Source organism: Aedes aegypti, chromosome 1 (assembly GCF_002204515.2).
Source record: "Aedes aegypti strain LVP_AGWG chromosome 1, AaegL5.0 Primary Assembly, whole genome shotgun sequence".
NCBI classification, from domain to species: domain Eukaryota; kingdom Metazoa; phylum Arthropoda; class Insecta; order Diptera; family Culicidae; genus Aedes; species Aedes aegypti.
This window is the reverse complement of record NC_035107.1, coordinates 8,788,355-8,804,045: the sequence shown is the minus strand read 5'-3', so window position 1 is coordinate 8,804,045 and position 15,691 is coordinate 8,788,355. Positions and strand designations below refer to the sequence as shown.

At 39.4% G+C, this 15,691-nt stretch overlaps 1 protein-coding gene across 1 annotated transcript in view; it reads right to left on the bottom strand.

The window, feature by feature from the left end:
• Window positions 1-614: 614 nt before the first annotated feature.
• The window catches only part of LOC5579809 (ras GTPase-activating protein-binding protein 1), a 40,678-nt gene continuing 25,601 nt past the window's right edge, over window positions 615-15,691 (bottom strand). Inside the window, exon 6 of the mRNA XM_021838846.1 lies at window positions 615-2,345. Coding sequence (XP_021694538.1) covers window positions 2,325-2,345 — 21 coding nt within the window. The 3' untranslated portion in view covers window positions 615-2,324. The remainder of the gene's footprint in view (window positions 2,346-15,691) is intronic.

The window sequence follows — 15,691 nt, the reverse complement described above, 5'->3', positions numbered from 1 at the left end:
GGGACTGCTGAAGCATTTTCTGCAGCTGAATTCCTGGGAGTATTGGCGGAGGATTCCTTGAATAAGTTTCAGAATGTATTCCTGAACAAACTTCTAGACAGGGCAATCCCCGTAGCTTTTCCTCGATGAAACTATGAAAGAATTCTTGAAGAGCCTATGGAATAATCATGTAGGAATCTCACGAACCCTAACAGGATTTACAGCTTGGAGAATTGGAGAAAGAAGCCAATTTTTAGCTTATAGAAGAGACCTTCAATTTAAATTAGACACTTTCTAGAGACCTGCATTAAAATAGTGACCTAGATTGAAGAGACGGGTGTGGTGCATAATTTTCCAGGAAAAACAATTAAACGCTACATATGCTAGTGTGCGAACTCACCTTACCTCAGTAACCATTGTTGATACTACCATACTCACCTTAACCCAATCGTGGAACAAGCTCAAAATAAGAATTTCGAAGAACATAAAAAATGTAGACAGTATTTCAAATTTTCAATTATTATTTTTCAATAATTTAGTTTTATCCGTTTCTCACATTGTTCAGCAGTTGTTAGTTGAATTTATTTTGTTTCTCCTAGTGTCTTGTTCAGTAATTTAGACTTTCAAAAAAAAAAAAAAAAACTCAAAAAGATACTCAAAAATATGTATCCTAATGCATTCCTTTTGAAAATTGTAGCAGTTTGTTTTGCCTTTGCTATACTATTAAAGTGTTCCTATGGTTGTTGAAGTACATAAATAGAACGCTCTAGGGTAAAATCATAATCAAACAAACTCCTGCGCTTTTAAAAATTGTGTGAACAGTTTTCTATCTAAAAATGTTTTCTTTTTACTACAGTTTCTTTCGTTTCTTTTTTGTTGCTGTGAGAACTTGCTTAGCAATGTGTGTTTGTATTCAGTAGGTGATTTTCTGTTTTACTCTCCCTAAATTACTTACTCTGACCTAATTGCATTTTTTGTTTTTTTTCTTGCTTTTTTATCTTAAGGTGTCTTAAGTATGTTTAGCATACATTGTAACTACGTTCACTCTTTCGCTCATTGACAAAACAATACTAATTTGTTATGATAGTTTCCGTTAAAATAGATATATAGGACTAAACAACGTGTCCAGCAAATGGGAAAATAAACTAGACATTTACTGATTTCTCGTTTTGCTTCGCTACTTCAATCTCATTTTGCTTTCCTCTACTATGTATTCTTTAAAAGATTCTAGAGATCCTCTTTTACAAACAGGAGCGCACACAGTGAGCACCTAGGTGGAAGGAAGGTGTATCCTCTTCGGACCAATAAACGTAAAGGTAAATGACACTCGTAATGGAAGAAGAAAGAAAAATGCGAGTCTACAGTGTCGGCCAGGATTGAAATAGAGTAGTATGTAACTCTCAATAGTTTTCTAGTCAGAAATCAATCAGCACGTGAAACTTTAACAATTCCTCCTGTGATGATATTAGGCAATCCTGGCATAACAGTATGTTTGGCAATGTGTTTTCTTTTCAATAGGTAACAGCTTAAGAAGTCGCGTTTCATCGTGCACCTAGCCTTTCACCTTGAAATGTGCCCCCTGATCGATGTTCCTATCCGTTTTCATCGATAAATTATAAAAAAAAGTATGTGAAAACGTTTTAAGTATTTTATTGTTTTCGCTTTTCTCCTTTTGTTTGTCCACGTTTAGGTCTTCGTAACGTGTTAGTTTTTGTTTAAAGCAGTTTTCTTGTTTATCGTTAATTATTTAAAAAAAAAGTCCTATCTGCCAGTCTGCAGTTTGCTGTTCCATTTGCAAAAAAGAAATATCCTTTTTTCTTCAATGTCCAACTCATACACTCTAATTTTCTCTCGCTATCTGAATTACTTTAGATGGAAACTATTGTGTTTGAGTTGCTGGCGGAATAGCATAAAGCTTCCGTCGTGTTTTTAATATTCCTCTCGTGTTTCTTTATCAAAACGTTTCTAGAGTCAGATAGGTAGTAGATAATTACCTTACGTTACGATGTATGTTTTTATGGAGTTGAAATATTCAATATTACAGTTACGTTACGTTTCACATAAGATAATTATATTCACACAATGGATGCTTGTTTGATCCCTTTTACTGCTGCATGGTGCCATGCAGCAGTAGAAAGTGTAGCCTGTAGCCTGTAGTAGTAATTAATTGTGTTGAATTATTGATTTCGTTACTATTATTATTTTTATTATTAGTATTTTTTACCGACACGGGACACGCTGCTTCCTAAAGAGCGCTTTACACAGAAATGGTGTGTACGCTTGTGGGTGTGTATGTGTGTCTATTAGGTATGCTGCTTACGTACGTTGCTGAACTTGAACCGGATTTAGCGATTTGATGGATGGTACTGCAAAAAGAATAGAATATAAATTAGTATACTAGAACACACAATCGGCCACTATCATTTCTTCATTACTGTAACTGTAACAGATGTAGCACATAGCAGCTTTTACTTGTGTAAGGTTCAAAAAATGTGCATGACGTTAGTCGAGGAACTCAAAACGTAGTGTCGTTATCACCTTTTTTTACACGGGGGGAATCTGAAAACGGATCCCCTGAGAAGGTAGCTCAGGGAATGCGGAGATGACGCACCAACGAAAACCAGCCCATGCACTGTACTTGAGCATTTCTTTTTGAATTGCTCAAGTGGTGTACGACATGACCCTTGGCCTCAGACCCTTATCTCCCCTGAACCACATTATGGTATTTCTTCGGGGAGGGGCCAGTGCAGGGCAGACGATCGTCAGAATCGGAATAAAAAAAAGACATCGTCATCCAGTATAATAACTCTGGCAGATCGTCGTCTCGTCATCGACGAAAGAATGCACGACTAACTTCAATCCAATCATGACGCCGAGCCTATGTGACTGGATCTCTGCGGCAAATCGTCATCCGACGCTGGTTGAGTTACGATGACGATGCTTCTTTTAGTTTCCTCGCCGACTTTTTCCATTTGACGGTGACGAATGTATACACTGGGCCAGTGCATATAACACAACACGTTTAGCAGAAGTAGCCTAGGCAAACTGCTTCTCCTAACCGACTTAAACAATGGTACAAGGGACCAGCCTCGGCAGGGCTAATCCTCTGCAGCCAACTCTTGCCAGCCAACTGCCCCTCCGCATGTAGCGAGCACGCGACCTCTCACAACAATGAAACGGGGGCAATCGAACACGACATGCTCCGCTGTTTCCTCCACACCAGCACAATTGGGGCACGCAGGAGATTCTGAGTGCCCGAACCTATGCAGGTACGGATGCCGCTCCTTTTATGCTCGATTGCCACCTCAGCTGTCTGAACGACCGACTGGATCAGAGTTGATTTACCTTTCCTGAATTCAAACTGGTTGTTGGACAGGCCGTACGCACCTTTCCCGTCGTATCTAGTAGACATATAGGTCTATACGCCGACGGGTTACCTGGTGGTTTCCCCGCCTTTGGTAATTACACCAATTTCTGTCGCTTCCATACATCCGGGAAGATTCCTTGATCAATGCAGCGTTGCATCGTGGTTCTAAACATGTCCGGATCCGCATTCACGGCCGCTTTTAAGGCAACATTCGGGATACCATCGGGTCCCGGTGCCTTGTTTGACGCGAATGGTTTCACGACTTCTGCCGGCTCTTCGTTCGTCACTCTCGCCACTCCTTCTCCTTCATCTGCCTCATACGGCGCTGGAGGCCATGGGCTTGTGGGATGGTGCGGAAAGAGTACATCGATTATCGATGGTCTTAGCCATTACCACTCTGTAGCTGTCAGCCCATGGACTCGAGTTGGCTCTCTGGCATAGACTATCAAAGCATGCCGGTTTCTGAGAGCTAACTTTGCCTCACTAAATGCTGCACCGCGTTCTTCTCTTTGTGCTTCTGTGCATGCACGTTGCATTCTTCGTCTAGCCCGAAGGCAGATTGCTCGAAGATTTGCAACTGATTCGCACCTCCAGTACACCGGCGGCCTGTTCTCTCTAGGAGGGGCTTTTCTCGGCATGGAAGTATCACAAGATCGTGATGTCACAGGAACTAGCTCTTCACCGTTTAGGTCCAGAGTGCTCCGTTCGCGCCTCAGGGCTTCAATGAATACTTCGCCGTCGAAGCGCGCTGTTTTTCAACCTCGGGTTTGGATCGAGTTACATCGCGCTGCCTTCCGCCCGCCTGGTATCATACTATAGCGAATCGATTGATGATCTCTATGAGTATAACAGCCATCCACGCGCCAGTTCATGGTACCTAAAAGGTTAAGACTACAAAACGTCACGTCGATAATCGATTCTGCACCATTTCTGCGGAAGGTACTCACTGTACCCACATTTGTCAGCTCTACATTTAATGCGGCCAGGGATTCCAACAATAGCTGGCTTTATTAGTTGGTGCAGCGGCTACCCTACTCTACTGCCCATGCATTGAAGTCGCCAGCTATCACTAATGGCTGCCGATTAGCTAGTTCGGCTACCATCCTGTCGACCAGTGGCGCGGGAAGTGGGTAGGACAGGTAGGAAAAATACAGTTTCCCTTATATTAAGAACAGTAAATATATCCTATCTGTAAAGGTTAATTTATTTAAAACAATTGATTTAATGTTCAACAATATGAATCTTTTCGCGCTAAACAATACAAAACGGATTGAGTAATTCATACCAAACTGTAACAATATATTGTACTGTGCAAAAATAGTGAAATGATATGGGGATATACCATGTGTCTAATGCAAGGTGAAATGGTTGAAATGTACCGTAACCTTTTCCCAAATGCCTTGCGCAACACACTAACACATGTGTGTATTTTACTATATATTACTATTAGTTAACAGTTTGGCAAACAGTTGCATGCACTGGTATTTGTGATGCACGTAAGCTTCCAAATGTTCATAGCTTTGCCGTAGCTGCCATGTTTGTTTTGTTTAAGAAAAAATATGAAGAAGATGAAACATCAGTTAGATCCCCGAGAGCGCGCTGAAAAATCCTCAAGCTCAGTGCCACAAAATGGTGGGTCCAAACGACAAGCCACTGGTCAGAGCTACAGCGATATGACCAAGCGTGTGAAGGTCGGGATAATACCCAAAGACTTTCCAACCGCCCAGCTCACGACGGCTCAACTAGACGTTCTACAGGATGCTCTGTTGCTTAAAGTGGAACAACAGCGTGATGAGCCACTGAAACCCAAATTCTGTAACCTTGTCTACAAATCTGGCTACATGGTTCTAATTTGCAAGGATCAAGAGACAGCTGAGTGGGTGAAAGAAATAACACCTTCAGTAAATACCTGGGAAGGTGCTGAGTTGGTTGCACTGAACGAGGAAGACATTCCCCGCCAAGAGCTTCTTCGAGCATTCTTCCCTCAAAGCTCAACCTTCGCGGACGAACGCATTAAGGCTCTCATAGAGAGCCAGAACGGGTTGAAAACAACGAATTGGCGTATCGTGAAAAGGTCCATCCTCAATGACATCCATGTCGAATGGATCTTTACGGTAGATGGATCGTCAATGGACATGCTGTCGAAATCCAAGTTCATCCTCAACTACCGATTTGGAGAAATCCAGTTGAGGAAAATTAAGAGGACACCCTCCGTTTCCAACCACAAGCCGAATAAGGAGCTGGCTCAAGAAAATTCTGAGGAAGCCCCTGATTCAAACAGTGGTAAAAGGAACGCAATTTCTCGCCCAAAGACCACCATGAAGGCCAGCGTGTCCGCTCCTAAAGGAAAAGTTCCGAGCTCAGCTTCAATTCCCTGCTCAAGTGGTACCAACCCAAAGGTATCTAAAACTAGCAGTGGAAAAGAAATGAGTGAAGTCTTGACCACAGGGGCGAAACTCGCAGGCCTGGATGTGATGGGTGGGAAAAACAAAGTTCTGAAACCTAACCCGAAACAAAACCGTGATGATCCGCAACATCCAAAGAAGGGCGATGCTCGCCTGGTTAAAAGCGGAACTCCTAAATATGGCGCTTAAGGCAGTTCAAGTGAATCTCCACCACGCACAGAGTGCAACAGATGTACTCTGTCGGAGATTCACAAAAGAAAAATTGACGGTGGCGCTTATTCAGGAGCCGTGGGTCAATAAAACCAGGATACTAGGTATTCAACTAAACTCATGTAAGTTGGTATATGATGATAGCCAGCTATCTCCAAGAGCGGCTATCTTAATACGCAATAACACTAAATGTTTTCCTATTACAGAATTCATTAAAAAGGACATCGTGGCAGTCAGGATGGAGGTGCCCACCGCTAGGGGAAAATCTGAGATCCTCATGGTTTCAGCGTATTTTCCTGGCGATGCGGAGAATATTCCTCCACCAGAGATAGCTGCGATTGTCCATTACAGCCGTATCCACAACATCCCGTTCGTCATTGGTTGCGACGCGAATGCGCACCACACCGTATGGGGAAGTACAGATATCAACACCAGAGGTGAGTATCTTTTACAGTTTCTTTCCTCCAAAAACATCAATATATGCAATGTTGGCGACAAGCCTACATTTTCAAACTCCATTCGACAGGAAGTGTTGGATTTGACTTTATGTAGTCCATCTATTTCTGACAAAATAAAAAATTGGCATGTTTCTGATGAAACATCAATGTCAGACCATAAACACATAATATTCGACTGGGAAGGGGGTCTAACGATAGAAAGAACGTTTAAAGATCCTAAGAAAACTGATTGGGAAACCTATTCAGCAATTCTCCAATCTGAATCATACATAATTGAAAATAATATTAAATCCATAATGCAGTTGGAATCGGCGTCCACCTGCATTAAAAACAAAATTCTTAATGCTTTTCAAGAGAGTTGTCCGACTAGAACAACTAGTTCGAGTAGAGATGTTCCATGGTGGAACAAAACTCTAGATAAGCTCAGAAAAACAGCGCGTAGAGAATTTAACCGCGCTAAGCGTACTTCCGATTGGAGCCTATACAAAAAAGCTCTAACAGACTATAATAAGGAGCTAAGGCGCTCAAAACGGAAATCATGGGTTAGTATGTGCGAGAACATAGAGATGACCCCCGTGGTAGCCAGGCTTCAAAAAACACTCTCAAAAGAACACTCCAATGGTCTGGGTAGTATCCGTAGAGTCGACGGTTCATTCACTGTAGAGCCAAGCGATACATTGAGTGAAATGTTAAGAATTCACTTCCCTGACTCAATTCCTCAATCAAGAATAAGTGAAGAAGGTACTGAGATTGTTGTTTCAGTTCCACAACAAACCATATCTTTGGTTTCTGGGACAAAAAGAGACGCAATTAAGGTTGCCAAAGAAGCTTTTACTTGTGCCAGAGTTGAAAGGGCTGTGAGATCTTTTGAGCCATTCAAATCTGCTGGCATGGATGGGATTTTCCCAGCGTTAATCCAAAAAGCGGAGAAAACGCTAATCCCACACATGGTAGAGATTTTTAGGGCGAGCTTGATTTTAGGGCATGTTCCAGATGATTGGCGTCAAGTTCGAGTTGTCTTCATTCCTAAAACAGGTAAAAAAGACAAAACAAATCCCAAAGCATTTAGGCCGATCAGTTTGTCATCCGTGATGCTTAAAATCATGGAAAAGGTATTGTGCGAATACATAAATTCTAAATTTATGAAAGCAATGCCTCTTTCACAACACCAATTTGCGTATCAGAGTGGCAAATCCACGATCTCAGCACTACATTCGTTAGTCAATAAGATCGAAAAAACACTACAAGCTAAAGAAATCGCTCTTGTAGCATTTCTTGACATTGAGGGTGCATTCGATAATGCTTCTTATTCGTCTATAGGATCGGCAATGTTGAGGAGGAATTTCGACCCATGTATTGCTACCTGGGTACATGCTATGCTAGCCAATCGACAGATCTCCTCTGAGCTAAGTGGTTCGTGCGTCACTGTAAAGGCTACAAGGGGGTGCCCACAAGGTGGGGTACTTTCACCGTTGCTTTGGTCACTGGTGGTGGACGAGCTTCTCGATAGCTTAGAAAGGAGAGGCTTCGAAGTGGTAGGATATGCAGATGACGTGGTCATTATTGTACGAGGCAAATTTGAAGACGTTATATTCGAAAGGATGCAGCTAGCTCTTGATCATACCTTTTCCTGGTGTCAACGAGAGCAACTAGGAATAAATCCTTCCAAAACCACCATCGTACCTTTCACAAAACGTAGGAAGGTACAATTGAGAACCCTTCTCCTAAACGAAACACAATTGACTTGCTCAAAGGAAGCCAAATATCTTGGTGTCATACTTGACTCCAAGCTAAATTGGAATTCACATCTTCAAACAGTGGTGCAAAAAGGCCTCAATTCACTCTGGGTATGCTCCAGAGCACTTGGTAAGAAATGGGGCCTGAAACCAAGTATGATTATGTGGATCTATAAAACCATTGTTCGTCCTAGAATAACTTATGCTTCTCTTATCTGGTGGCCTAAAACAAAAGAGGCTACGGCAAGGGCAAAGTTAAATAAAATCCAACGTATTGCCTGTATAGCAATTACTGGTGCAGCACGCAGTACACCCACCTCTGCCTTAGACGCGATGCTTAATCTGCCCCGGCTGGATCAATTCATAAAGCTGGACGCTGAGAAAAGTGCGTTGAGGCTGAAACGAACAAAAACCCTACTATCAGGTGATCTTACGGGTCACCTCAGTATATTAAATGAATTTTCTATAAATCTAATTGTAGAAAAGTGTAGTGACAGGATGGAAATGGTAGTCAACTATGACATACCCTATAAGGTGATCATGTCTTCCCGTCAAGAATGGGAAGAAGGTGGACCCAACATCCCTCCAGGGTCTATTCAATTCTACACAGATGGTTCCAAAATGAATAATTTGACAGGTTCTGGAGTCTACGGACCCCGAACAAAAACCTCAATTCACTTAGGACAGTGGTCTACAGTATTTCAGGCAGAAATATATGCTATCTTAGAATGTGCTATCTTAGAATGTGTGAATAGGAAATACAGATACGCAAGTATATGTATTCTCTCCGACAGCCAAGCGGCTCTTCAGGCGCTTAACACTTACACGTGTAACTCAAAACTAGTGTGGGAATGCATTCTAGCTTTGAAAAAACTAGCTCTCTGCAATCGAGTTAACTTATATTGGATCCCAGGGCATGCGGGTCTAGAGGGGAACGAAATTGCTGATGAGCTGGCCCGAAACGGATCTGCTAATAGGTTCACTGGCCCCGAGCCATTCTTCGGAATATCAGACAGTTTCTTAAAAATGGAACTGAACAACTGGCTGGTTAGCCAGACCTCATCAAACTGGGATGCATCTCCTAATACGAGTCAGTCAAAAAGGCTTGTAAATATAAACCCAAAGAAAACCCAACAACTATTAGGTCTCAGCAAAAGGGATCTCAGTTTATACACTGGTCTAGTAACAGGACACTGCCCCAGCAGATACCATTTACAAAAGATCGGTGTTGTTCAAAACTCCAACTGTCGCTTCTGTGACGATGAGCGAGAAACATCAGAACACCTCATCTGCTATTGCAGTGCACAAATCCATTGTAGGTCCAGGATATTTGGTAAGCCCTTCTTAGAGCCTGCCGATATAAGGATCGCAACCCCCAGCAATGTTATAGGCTTTATTAAGCTAATTGCACCAGACTGGGGGAATCCTCACACTGCAGCTTAGGACCATTATTTCTCAATAATAAGGTGTTCATGAGCTCAGAAGTACATAGATCATTTAGTGACATACATGTCACTGGATGATGTATGTACTATACATACAGTAAAAGGGTATATCACAATAGTTCAAGTTAATTGGACGCAGTGATTCAACACCCGACAAAGAAGGAAGAAAAAATATTCCCAGTCACAATTTACATCGTTCGTGAAATTTAGTGGTCCGAATACGTCCGTTTAGCTGAAAATATATGGTTCATTTTCGGCGCATACTAAGCGGACAGGCTTTCCTCGTGATAAAACTTCCTTTGACTGCAAAGTAACACGGAAGAGAAGCTGGAAAGCGAACGTGCTGGAAGCTGGAAGAATCCGAAGAGAAACGAGACTTTTCGTGGCCCAATTTTCGACTTTGAAATTCGTCGCTGAAGTACTGGGTTTGTGCGGTTCGGATGGAATGAAACACCGCGATTGGAGCACAAAATGATGATTTCCTTCGGAAAAGTAAGTAGAAACGGTTTGAGTTTTAATTCATTTATTATAATTGTTGTTTTTCTCATCCCTAGAACGGACCAAATGTTTCTCCGCTCTGCAAAATCTACGTTATTGTTCCGGATCATTCTTCTGAGTATTTTACCACGAATTTTACTTGAGAATCATTTTAATATCACTATACAAAAAAACATAGAAAAATATGAAAAAATAATTAAACGTAATTCGATTATGTTTCGATGTTTTCAATAAAAAAATAACAAATGCAATGATAAAATAAATATAAATTTAAAAATGTTTCATGTTGTTAATTTTTCTATTATAGTAAGACCGAAACGGCACAATACCGTTAATGGGTGAAATACCATAAAATACCGTAAACCGATAATTACCCTTACATTATTTGTTTCAAATGAAACTTTATAGTTATACTATTATGTCTACCACTTGCCAAACTGTAATTGAAAAATTTTGTTTGAGAAATTCGTCATTTTTATCCTTACAAAAAAAAAGTTATGAATATTAAGCCAAAATCTTTGAAATTCTTCTGTAGTTAGTTTTCAAAAAATATTTGAATAGAAAATGCGCTTGACGTATTTGCAGGATCTTAAAAAATGCGACTAAACCTCTAAAGCACTGCTCAATTCAAAGAGTTTATCTGGTACCTATCAGAACTTTGAAATTTAATCATATTTGCAATTCTATCAGAAACATGAAGCCTAAGAGAAATTCAGTAAAGGCTTATAGTGAACTTTGAATATAATTTATAGAATATACAGCAGAGATGAACCAGCCTCTGGCTGAAAATCTCTCTAATAAAGATAAATAATAATAATAATAGAATATACAGTACTGCCAAGAATAAAGTACATGAAGGCCGATTTTCATACAAAAATGGTCAAGTTAAGGGCACTGTATAACAGCTTTTAATGAACCGATTGACCTGAAATTCTTTATTCTAAATTTGATTTATGAGCAATTAACCAAATTCTATTCAAGAGTTTTGAAGCTATTAGAAAAATACTGTTATGAGAAAAATGCCCATATTTTCAAATTGGAATATATTTTAAATGTTAATATTTAGAAAATGCATGCTTCAGCAAATTGGTTCACTTAAATTAATTGCAAAATATTTATTATACTTATCCTAAATTGTTTGTTTTCAAAATATTCAAGTATCAACATTTGGACATTTTTGTCGACATGGGTGGATTTTAAGAACTTAGATACTTTGCATAGAATTTGGTGATTCATTTACAAATTAAGCTTTTTCCAACATGCAGTTCAATTTTCAGATCAATCGGCCTTGTATACTGTATTCTTGCCAATACTGTAATTTTTTTTCCAGAGAATGCGGCAACCGAGACAAACTGGAAACTTGTACTAAATAGAGTCAAAAGGAAAAGAAAAACGGCTTTGAAGATTTTCAGCAATTTTTTACTCTACACAAATTATTTAGCCAAAAAACAGCCAATCTTCTAAGAATTATTATATTTTTCACTTTGGACGGAAAAATCACCACAAAACACTATTTAAAAGCTTGAAAACAGACGAATTTTGCAATGTATATAGCTCACAACCGAAAATGTCACTTACACTACTTTGAATTTGGGCCCCTCATACATATGTTTGGAACGACCTTCTCGTTCAAAACTCAAATTCAATACGTTAGTTTGTGGAATCCCAAAACGTGCTGAATTTTGTATAAAGGGGCCCCATTTATGAAATCTGACCCGGGCCCCCGAAGCTCAAATCCGGTACTGCTGACCATATCTTGAGCCTACGGAATTTACGAACGGCGCCTAAGAACAACAGATTTCCAAATTTCGCTGGATAAATCGAATGATTTTGTATGTTTTAAAGGCGTTTTATGAAGTAAAGACATGGCACTTGTTAGGATGTATAAAACGTATAGCCGTTTGAGATATCATTGCGGAAAAGCGTCGAGAATGAATGTCTTTCACTTAGCGAAGTTATTACCGAAAGAGAGGATCGTTGAAGATAAATCGATCATGTCAGTTAGCTCTTATGAAGGAACAGAACAATGTTGATTTTTTTACTCATTACTAATCCCCAGTCTCACCCCATATAATAAAGTGGTTTCTTTTAAGGCTAAGTAGCCCGTCATTCGTTTTGGCATCAATGATGACTTTTCAGCTTGCATTTCAAAGTGATACAGTGGATCCACAATTAAGAATCGTCCACAACTTATGAATCAGCTGACTTTAAATGACAAAATAACAACAAAAATCAACACAAAACATCACGTAAACAATTTTACTCAAAATAAATTATAAGCGAAAATGTTTCCGTGATGTTTTGTGCTATTTTTTACTGTTATTTTGTCCTTTAAAGGCAGCTGATTCATAAATTGTGGGTGATTCTTAATTGTGGATTCACTGTGAATGTCAGTCTTGATAGTTTATATCGACTTGAAAAAGTATCACTGTACGCGCTTACATGCATAGAGTATGCTGATACTTTTTCTTAGAGGGAAAAGAAAACCCGACTGGTTTGATTGAGAACGTAGAGTAAACTAAATTTATTTTCCAATTCAAATTCTTACAGACTACTATGATTGGTTTTAAGGCTTTTCGGGAAGTAAATGCAACATGGCTTCCACCACAATCATTGATAATTATTTACCAACACATACAAACAGAAACTATTTCAGAATTAAATTAGTAAAATAAATGATTCACCCCTGGTATATCCTCACAAAATTCTAATGCATTGAAGTGAATACTCTGTTGAACTCATTGAAATCTGTTTTTTCAAATTACTTTGAGATATCAGCTAGTTCTACTTAATAGAAGCCAACGGTTCACTCACTGCTTCTTTATGTTTTTCTTAGCACAACAGCACGTCCCGATTTCATGACAACAATTAAATTGGTCAGTTTACCTAATATTTCCATTGGAACACTCTAGAAAACTATATCACTTCACTTGTTATACTGCCATGCTTGAGTTAACCTTATTTATATATTGATTAATTCACTAGATTTAATAATTTGCCTTCTAAACTTCCATGGACAAAACCAAAATATAATTCCATTTTCATTCATGACATACACACTATATGATCTAGTATAAGTGCAAAAAGATGTAAACAATCATTGATCATTGTAACCAGTGTTGCTAGAAAAATAAATTACAAAATAATTGAACATTAAGTTAAAACCCAATCATCTCTATTTTGTAATTTATTACAAAAATTTGATTGTGGAACTTCGTTTTAAATTTCTGAATTTATGTTTAAAATTGTGAATATGAGGCAGAAAAAAAAACTTTTTCGATGGATGGTACGATATTATTCGGTAAATTGGCAACGCTTGCATCCAGGCACTTGCGACAGGAAAAAGTGTCAACAAAAACAAATAATAACATGCCGAGAGTTTCAAAAAAGAGGAGAGCCGGGATTTTATCCTGGATTACCAGGAATAAACACCCAGAGGACAACCCGCCGGATGAAATCCGTTTAAATACATCCGTTGCGATTCGTGATACCGACCCGGATCTATTGGAAATCGCTCAACCAGAGGCAGAAATCGATGGTAAGTTTCCTTAGAATTCCAAAAACGTTTTGTAATGGCCTTATGTTTCAGCCTGGAGCACTGAATTCAGTGATGTTCCTGATGCATCACAGTGGTTGGAAGATGTGCCCCTTCCCCTTCAGAACATCGGGAACCACAAAGAAAATTGCAGCCCCCGTAGTGATTGTGAACTTACAGAATATGTCAACAGTTTGGCATACTCTAATGCAATGGGTGATGAAGAGCTGGAGCTGCTTCTAGTGCCATCGTTAAAGAATCCCATGGAACCGATTTTTGCAAATTTTTCCGAAAATTTGTTTACTGATTTTAATTTAAAATCACCGGATGAGCTTGATGACGCAGGAAAACGTTTGGAATTTCATACGAAAATCGATAAATTTCCGAGCCAATGGATTATAGATGCTGAATTACCATCGCCGATTCTTAGTGGCGGCCAAGAAGAAAGTACGAGCATACCGGCAACCTACTCGAAAGCTAATGAACGGAAGCAAGTAATCGAATCGGACATCAGTTATGGACTTGATCAAACGGCGAGTCGCGAAACAAACCATCTAGTATTGCCAACATCATCGGTGACCGCGTCAAGAGAAGCGCTGGCTGAAAATTATATTGACTTAGTCGTAACAGACAGCTCCAGCAAAAATCAAGGTAAAATTGTATTTCTTTTGTAACGAGTGTCGATGTTTATATAATTATTATTTTTTAGGCAACCGGCTTCAAAAAAGTGACAGCAATCAACATGCAAAAAGAACGGGTTGGAATTTGAGTCGATCAAAAACAACTATAATTTCAATTCCCGGTCGACCTCTAGGAGCATCCAGTTCTTTGAATATGGACTGTTACTGCGAAGCGTGTCTGAAGAGTGCTGCGCAACATCAGAAGCCACAATTTAATGAGACTACAACATCCACAAGTGTAGAAAGCATTGATAAATCAATCGAAGCCAAGATGAAGGAAATTTATGCGGAATTGAACGTTGATAAACTTCAATTGCATCCAGGAGCACAGGATGACAAACCATCTTATGCTAACGCGCCTGACCGATTCAACTCACACAGGTAAGAGTTTACTAATTGTGTAGCAATAGAGCTCATTAGTTTAAAAATATGCACAGGGAGTATAGGGTTGTGACCTATTTTTTAATAAGAGCTTTTTGTAAGGTGTTTGTACTGTACACTGCCCATGTTCACATAGTCGACGTAAGCGCCAATATGACCAAAATGCATTTTTGCATTGATATGAGTTCTTTACCTAATAATACACTTGTTGGACATGCGAACAGCACTTTTTTGTTCTGCAATACAGGTTGGACTCGATTATCCGGGATTCGATAATCCGGAATTTCAGACTCGATTATCCGGAATATATATTTTAATGTTCTAGTTCAGGTATTCAAGTTCGTGTATCGCAGATTTCATTTTTTCTTTTAGTGATTCGATTATCCGGAGTGAAAAGGAAATCGATACTCCGGATAATCGAGTCCGACCTGTATTTGAATTATGAAAAAAAACGGATTTACATTAGCACATACACCAATTTATCCGAGCGTACACATGGTTTGCCTAGTGTTTATTCGAAAAGTTTAGCGTATAAATCAGGTTGCTATAACAGTGACCTGGTGTTTACGTCAATTCGTCCATATAATCATTTGATTTAATAAATTCACTAGTTAGACGGTTAAAATGCAGATTACAATAGTAAGAAATTAATCAAAAAGTCTCCTCCAGTAGCTTTTGAATTTCAATTTTTAACAAATGCACAGATAATTTGATCGAAATTGTTGAAATATTCATGCATGTAACTGGGAACACAAAAACACATTTTCTCAGCAACGATGCAATGGTGGTTACGTCGACCATGCGAACATGAGCAGTACAGTAGTCACATTATTACGAGTCACCCACTATTATGGGTAATTCCCATTTGAATCGCATGTGCAATAAGGTGACTAATAATTATTAGATAACCCATAGTAGTGCGAGTAGTGTGCTATACAGTAGTCACTATAATGGGTTATTTCCATCCAACACTGAGAGAGAGGAAACTGCTCACTAA